This window comes from Herpailurus yagouaroundi, unplaced genomic scaffold (assembly GCF_014898765.1).
Source record: "Herpailurus yagouaroundi ecotype Mexico unplaced genomic scaffold, PumYag 29, whole genome shotgun sequence".
NCBI lineage: Eukaryota > Metazoa > Chordata > Mammalia > Carnivora > Felidae > Herpailurus > Herpailurus yagouaroundi.
The window spans coordinates 63,246,727-63,254,300 of NW_024412377.1; the positions used below are offsets into that span (position 1 = coordinate 63,246,727).

Below are 7,574 nucleotides of genomic sequence, written 5' to 3' on the forward strand. Positions count from 1 at the left end.
TTTTTTTTTTTTTTTTTTAAGGACTAAAATGTCCTGGGTTTATTATGGCATTGCAAGTCTTTAAATAGGTGAGCTCATATTTACCCACTCTGGCCTAAAGGTGCTTAGCTGGTAAGTTTTTGACATTGGTCTTGTGAAAGTTTCCTCTGGGAGGGCATTCATGTGTTAGGGGAGGTGAAATGGACCTTTGAAGGAAAGAGGGCTACGGAGGCAGGGGGAAAAAAAAAAAAGCTATTGCTGTCAGCTTTTGGCATGTAAGATTGTGGAGCGGGACTGCCTGTCTTTGCCTCTCATTGTGTGACCTTCGCCTCAGTGAGTCCGTTTTCTCATCTATAAAATGGAGAGGAGAATGAAGCCTAGCTCGCAGAGCTTCTGTGAGGATCCAGGAAGAGGGAGGGGCGTGTGAACACCTGAGCACAATGCCTGGCACTCAGTAGACGGCCAACAACTGTCACGAGTGCTCAGGGGCACTTTCATGGCCGCTTGGAGTATTCACAACTGTTGGGATCTGGGCTGAGGGGAAGGCGAAGCCGTATTTCTGAATCCTACACATTTCATGCTTAGTAAAATATTTTCTGTTGCTGTTGCTTATGCTTGTGAAGCCAATGGTGGAAAGTTCTTTCGCTTTTCCTGAAGGCCAGCAGGAAAGGGACTCCCAGGGGAGTCAGTGCAGCTTTCTGAGGTACAGCGCAACCTTTCCCGTCTGACGGGAGTTCGGCCTCCAGCAACAAGCCCCTTGGAACGCCTCTAACACCAGCCAGTGGAGCGGGGCCCCTTCTCCCCATGGCCCCCGTGGGGGCGGCACTCACTCGTGCAGCAGCAAGTCCTTGAAGTGAATCATCTCCACCATGACTCGGGTGTTCTCCTGGGCGGCAGAGCACAGATCGTGTTTGAGGTAGCACTCCCGTTGTAACTGGAACACCATTTCCTTAATGGCTGGGCACTTCCGGCTTATGCAGCCGAATCTGTGCCGCAGAGCATGGGCCTTGCACTTCAAGGCCTCTTTGATAAATGACTTGCCCTGGGAACAGAGAGGACAGAGAAGACAGAGTGGGGGCAGAAAAGACAAGTCCTCGTTATAAGCTTCGACGTCCGCCCTTCTTGGGCTTACACGGGGTCTTTGTGACAACTGAACCTCAAGGCCCTGCCTCAAGCTGACATCCGCGCAGGTGACGGGCTGACGCTGCATCGGGAGGTATGTCTCGAGTGACACCATACCTCCGGCATTTGGCCAAGAAGGATGTCACCGGGAGACTTAACAAATCTGCCTCCTTCCTCCCCAGCTGCTCGCCTAGTTTCCCTTGTCCCGGGGCTGCCGTGGCCATCTGTCCTCAAGGCAGCTCAGTGTTGGCGGCTTGGTGGTAACCTTTCTGGAACACAAGGGGAGTTTGGCCAGATGCAAATCCAGAGCTCCCAGCAAGAGTTTTCCCCAAGTAGAAGGTGTCTGCTCATCCCACTCTCACATCACTGCCGTTTCCTCCTGTTCCATGAATGACATCAAGATTGGGTGCTATCTGTGCCTCCTTTTCCTGTCTCAGCGCCTCCCACCACCCCCAACCCATACCCTTGTCTCCTCCTATCCTTTAAGGAGGAGCATTCTTTTCCTTTTTGAAAATGATTCGACTCCTTTAAACTGTTAGGATTATTGCCTCTAAAAGGCCCGCCTGGCACATTGCCTGGCAGCATCTGGAGTCTGAACTGCCCAACTGACAGCCCCTCCCCCACACTCCCTGCCTCTGAGTGGCTAAGGCAGCCAGGCATACATCTGGCCCACAGTTCTCTTTCCTGGCAACCCCATTAGATTGTTCTTATCCTAGAAAGGAGACAGCTGTTGGGGGTGTGGAGGCAAGCTGGGGCGTTAGGTCCCTTATCAACCTCTCAGGGCAGGGAGGCATTCTGGGATGCCTACCTAGGGATCCCCATTCCCCCATCACTATAGAAACAAGCTGTCGTTGGAGAGGTCACCCCTCTGTTTTTAGCCAGGCCTGAAAGTAACTGAGTTGAGAAAGTAAACGGGGTTAGGTTGGAAGCGGGAAGCCGGCCAGCACGTTTATTTCAGTTCTTCCTTTAGAAGCAACTGAAATGGCTACAGACAGTGGCTCATCACTGAAGAGCTACCTCCCTGGGGCCCCTTTTGCTCTGACTTTCCAGTGGGAGCCAAATAGGATGGAGGGTAGGGTGTGCCGGTCTATGAAGTAGTTACATGCTGAGAACCAGCTTGAAAGGGATGCTCCGCACTTGAGAACATAACTCCTGTTGGTTGAGAGAAAAAGGAAGATTAATTTGTCTGAGGGCTGCGGCAATCTGTTTGGGTATTCTTCCCCAACATCCTGTGGGATTGCCCTTCGGTACACATCTTTCCTCCGGATTTCCTATTACGTTTCCTAATTCCAGTTAATCCAGAAGGGATCCTTTATTAGGGAGCCTCGAGGAGTTCAAACGTTCTACTCTTTCCTTCCCTGGCTTCTGTTTCCCCTCCTGCCACCCCACATCCTCTGTAGGGTAGGTTGCCAGGCCCGTCGCATCCCTTTCTGGTTCCCAGGCATTGCTTTGTCAGGCTCTCTACAGGATGTCAGTAGATGATGACTGGTGACATTCATAAATCACACCTAAACTGTTGGCCTCATCCAAACATTGTCTCCCACTCTCCAATGCAGTGGGAGAGGAAGTTGGTGAGAGAGAGCAACGGGGGTGGGGGGAGCTTCAGAGTGCATATACGGGTTGGGGAGAACGTGAAGAAGGTGAGCCCAAGGCCATCTGCCACCTGAAATGTATCTGGATTGTCAGCACTGGGACCATAAGATGGCTTGTTGGGTTCTTGCCCTACCCTGAGCAGCAATTAGGCTTTGTTTTCTACCCTGGGGATTCTGGGGTAGCTGGATTGCATTAGGCCTTATTAGAGGACTCTGTAGACTAGAGCTCATTCAGGGTTTTCAGGTTAGGAGAGGAGGGTCTGCTACTTAGGAAGAATAAGTCTGTTATTCTGGAGGCCCCAAATTATCCATGTTGCCTGCTCACACACCCATTGGAGATGATGAGTTTCTACAAAGTTCGTGTCCCGTTTATTCTTTCTGAGAAGGTGAGAACAAGTCTTGGAATGTATAATTGGAGTCGCTGCCCTTCCCTCCCCGAACCTACTGTTTCTAATGTGATGGGCCTTGCAGACCGAGTTCTGGGAGGCCAGACATAGTGTGTCCCCTTACAAGATGTTTATTATTTGTTGTGACTTTTGTGCTCTCTGTTAAGAATACTTAGATGATTGTTCAACTTGCTCTCCGTCCCGCTCTGCCTGTGTAGACACAGCTTAAGAGTGGAGAAGGGTTTCGCCACCCCCACTGACAGTTCAGGAGAGAAGAGTCCCATGAGTGGACTGGGGAGAGACTGGCATCCTGCTGTGCACCAAGAATGTCTCTTGCAAACGTTAAAACACACCACGAGGATCAGCCACGGAAATCTGTTCACAAGTCCTTCCAATGAACATTTCAATCATGTGATGCCAACCTAAAACATTTTGTGCTCTATGTGGTTTTTACCTGGGCATCAAATTTTCCAGCGTTGTGCAGAAAAGTCATGCAAATCCCATGTAAGCCTCGAATCTCACAAGAGTTGTTCTCGAAACATTCAAACACACCACACCCCACATCGCCAGCGTTGACCAAACAGTGCTGGATTTCCGCTAAAATGAGAATTACATACAAATGTATACAAAATTCTCAGCCGTGCTGGGGAATGCAGAGAGGTCGGCTGAAAGAAAAGTTAGTAATGACTAAAAGAAAATTTAAGAAGATAAAGTTAGAAATGACTATTGTGGGATCTAAAAAGCCAGGGCAAGAAAATTTCATCATTTAATCTACTTATGGAAATGTCACTACTTGTAAATACTGTATCTGTAAAAAATTAGCCAAACCTACGTTACAAAAATCACAATCAGAAGTTAGGTCTGAGCACTCCACTTTTCATCCTTTCCATCTTCTTAAAGTATTTGTGGAAATACTTAGTTTGAAAGCAGAAGATATTTCAGCTTCCTAAACCCACACACAAAAATAAGATTTTAAATGATTAGCTTGCTCTCTTCCTTCTGTACTTCATCAATGAAATACCCTTCTCTACTTGGAACTTGAAGCTGCTGCTGTTAAATCACAGCCATTTCCTTCCTGACCCCCAAATGCCAGCGTCCAAAGAGGAGTTTCAATTCAGCTTTATGATTCAACACCTAAAAATCAAAACAAAATTCCTATTAAGGCAGCGCCTCCAAACCATCAGCATTAAAAATACCAGGCTAGGGAAGCTGCGGTTGCGAGAAGGCTCAGGAATCGAGTCAGATGGGGGCTAGCCTGCAGAAACGCAAACGTCGCAGTTAGAGGCTCCTTTTAAATAGAGATCCGGTGTGAGATATCACTTAATCGCCTAGAATTCCCGCGACCGGGGAGTTTGCCGCCCTCCTTCGCAGAACGTGGCCCTAATTCATCTCTCCAAAAGGAGAGACTGAGGGAGTTAACTGTCAGGCTGCCGCACGTAAAAGCCTCTCTTCCGTCCCTCCCCCCTACCCAATTCACTGATTTAAGCCAACCACAAAATTACATCAGAAAAGTATATTTTGGAAGAAGGGCGGGGTTGGAGTAGATAATCCGCATTCAGATTAAATCTACCGAGAGAATGAGGGGCGTGTATTTGTTGAGGTCACCAACTACCGAGAATCACGTTCAGTTCTCAGGGAAAGCACCGGAGAGGGGGAAGGGTGGGCGCGGGTCCTAGGGTGAACCCCGCGCCGGCGGGGGGTGCGGGCGCTCGCGCGTGGAGGTGGGAGACTCCCGGATGATCCCACGCGCGGCCCCGGCGCGCCGGGCAGGAGCGCGCGGGGCTGAGATTCACTCGCTGCGGGCGTCCCTAATGGGCACTCGTGCATTCTTGCTCGTGCGGTGAGCGCACGCACGCTGTAGCTGGGTTTCAGGCCCCCACATAAAGGTGGGGGGGGGGGGCGGTGCGCCGAGCGAAGGAGCTGCAGGCAGATTTTCTTTCTCTCTCAGGAGCTGGGAAAAGGGCCAGCCCCGTGCCCTGCACGCCTGGCTCTGCTCGGCAGCATGCGGGTGAGCTGAGAGCCGGTTGAGCAGCGGCGGCGCACAGTTCGGGCCGTGTCACCATTTCTTCGCCTGCTGACCTGCCCTGGAGCGGGAGAAGGCGGCAGCACCTCAGAGGTACGCTTTGAGCCACCTCCCCTCACCCCTCCCCGGAAAGCATTGCCCCCAAGGGGGAAGTTCGCAATGTAATCGGTCTGGCCTACAAAGTTCTCGGGTGTCGGGCATCTTTTTGGGGGGTGGGGGTGGGGAGTGGTCCCGTCGCGGCCAGCCGGCTCGGAAGAGTTCCCCGGGTGCGGGGCGCAGGCCGGCTCCGGGGACCCTCGGTGCCTCCCGAGGGGCGGCCCGGATGGAACAGGGAGCTCTCGCCGGAACGGAGACTCCGGGGCCGGCAGTGGCCTGGTCAGATGCTGCCTCTTTTACCCTCGACCCCGGGGAGGACAGCAACAAGTCCTGCCCCAGCCATTTCATCACCCTGCCAGCACGTGCGGATTCCCGGCGCGCGGAGCCGGGCGCGGACCGAGTCTCGCCTCGCCTCGCGCTTTCCTTTGCATGTCCCGCGCCACCCCAAGAGTTTGCGCTGCCCTAGGTGGGCGCTCACTAACCAGCAAAGCGCCCGGGGTGCGCTGCGTGGGTGCGCGGTGTTGTCTCCCCGCAGCTCTCCGCCTCGGGGGCGCTCGCACTTACCTGTGTTCTGCAGGGACAGGCGGCCTTTCTGCTGGGAGCCCCTGTCTTGGGGACCCTCCGGCGGGTTGGTGGCGTCGGTCCCCCGCGCCGGGTCGAAGGTGGCCAATACCAAAGCCAGGGTCACGAATTGGCCCAGCCGCTCGGCACACATGGTTCTTGGTATAAACCTCCCTCCCGGAGACCTGGATTCTTTGTGCTCCCCTCCGCCTCTTCCTCCTCCTTGGCCGCTTCCCCTCCTCCTCCCACTCTTCCTCCTTGCTCGCCTTTTCCCTCCTCCTCGCGGCCGCGGCTCGGATAGAGGTTACCCAGCGCCCTCCCGTAGCTCTCTGGAGAGCATGTGACCAGGCCGTTAGCGGCGCCGCGAGTGCCCGGCAATGGCAGGGATGGTGCCTCAAATATCCCTGGAAGCTCTGGTGTCACTTGAATGAAGGAGTCGAGCAGGTGTTGTCCCAGCGGCTGGACCAATCCGAGACCCCGGCCCGTTTGACAACACGGCTGGGAGGCGGGGCCTGCGCCCAACTACTACAGGAGGAAGCGGAGCGCCGCTGGGAGCGCCCGACAAAGTTGCCGACCTGGCGGCGGCCACGCGTTTGCGTGCGTGTACGAGTGTGAGCGCGGCCGAAGATGCGTGCGCGTGTGCTGATGCTCCAGAGCTATGGCCGAAGGCACTTTAAAAAAATAAAAGTGAATCCCAGCTCCGATTGTAGCTAAAGAAGGGCGGGAGGCGACGATCTGCGCTGGGACAGCGTTCCCTGGCTCGCATCACACCCGCAGAGTGCTGGGAAAGTTTCCTTTCTGTCGTTTGGAATTGAGTGAGCTTCCCAACCCCGAGCCTTGACAGATTGGGAGTCTCCTGGGCACAGTGACGCTGGGGGCAAACTGAGCACATATGGGAATTCCTGTCTTTGTGACGCTTTGCATTAAGAAAACAAAAACAAAAACAAAAACAACACCACCACAACTCTCAAACTCAGATAGGAGCAGAAGCACTAGATACAGGACTTGGCCTGAGCAGCTGGCCCATCTTCCCCCCTTCCTTTTGCTCCGATTTGGTGGGCCCGTGCAACACCTAGGGTGCCAGTTCCTCGCCCCTCCCCCAATCCAGACGGATTCCGGGCCGGGCTGCAGGGATCCAGGTGACCGACTGGACTTGCATCATTTCCAGGCGGGTGGCTGTGAGGCCCAGGCAGCCCTGAGTCAGCCCTCCGCGGAGCATCGCTTGCCCTGGAGGTCGGAGCTTGAAAGGCAACTTTACGCGTCTCCAAACACACTCTTCCATTTTCCCAAAGCGCTACTCGCCGCCCTGGTCCGGGTTTCTTTTACTCTCCAACCATCGATGTAAATGGTTAAAACAAAAACAAAAACAAACCCCCAAAACCAAACCCGGGGAAATTCTCTCCATCTCTTCTTTCTTGTTGGAGCTTCCTCCGCAAGCGCGGCCGGGGCTGCATCGCCCGGGCTGCTTTCTCCCCCGGCCCGCGGAAGCTGGGAGAAAGTTGGGCGCCGCTCGGAGCGCCTCTTCCCCCGCTGTGTGTGTACGTGTGCACGCTCACGTCTCCCCGGCGCCGGGGCCGGGGACAGGAACTGCTCTGGGCACCGTCAGTCCGACGGCGCAGCTCCGGGGGCTCGCGCGGCTGGGGGAGGGCGGGGACCCGAGCGCCGCGGCCGTGCGCCCCGCCGCACGCACTCACCCGGGTTGGCCCGCCCTCGCCCCTCCCCCGCCGCCCCCACCCGCCTCCGGGAGAACAGGTGAGCTCGGGTACCAGCTCCCACCCCTCACCCCCACCCCGCTGCCCGCCCGCGCCCTCTGCG

General features: G+C 54.8%; 1 protein-coding gene across 1 annotated transcript in view; it reads right to left on the reverse strand.

Moving 5' to 3' along the window:
* STC2 (stanniocalcin 2) overlaps positions 1-7,374 on the reverse strand; it is a 15,266-nt gene extending 7,892 nt beyond the window's left edge. The window contains exons 1-3 of the mRNA XM_040445258.1: positions 5,763-7,374; positions 3,534-3,676; positions 810-1,021 (exon numbers count right to left, since the gene is read on the reverse strand). Of these exons, the coding sequence (XP_040301192.1) occupies positions 810-1,021; positions 3,534-3,676; positions 5,763-5,913 (506 nt within the window). The 5' untranslated portion in view covers positions 5,914-7,374. The remainder of the gene's footprint in view (positions 1-809; positions 1,022-3,533; positions 3,677-5,762) is intronic.
* Positions 7,375-7,574: the final 200 nt, after the last annotated feature.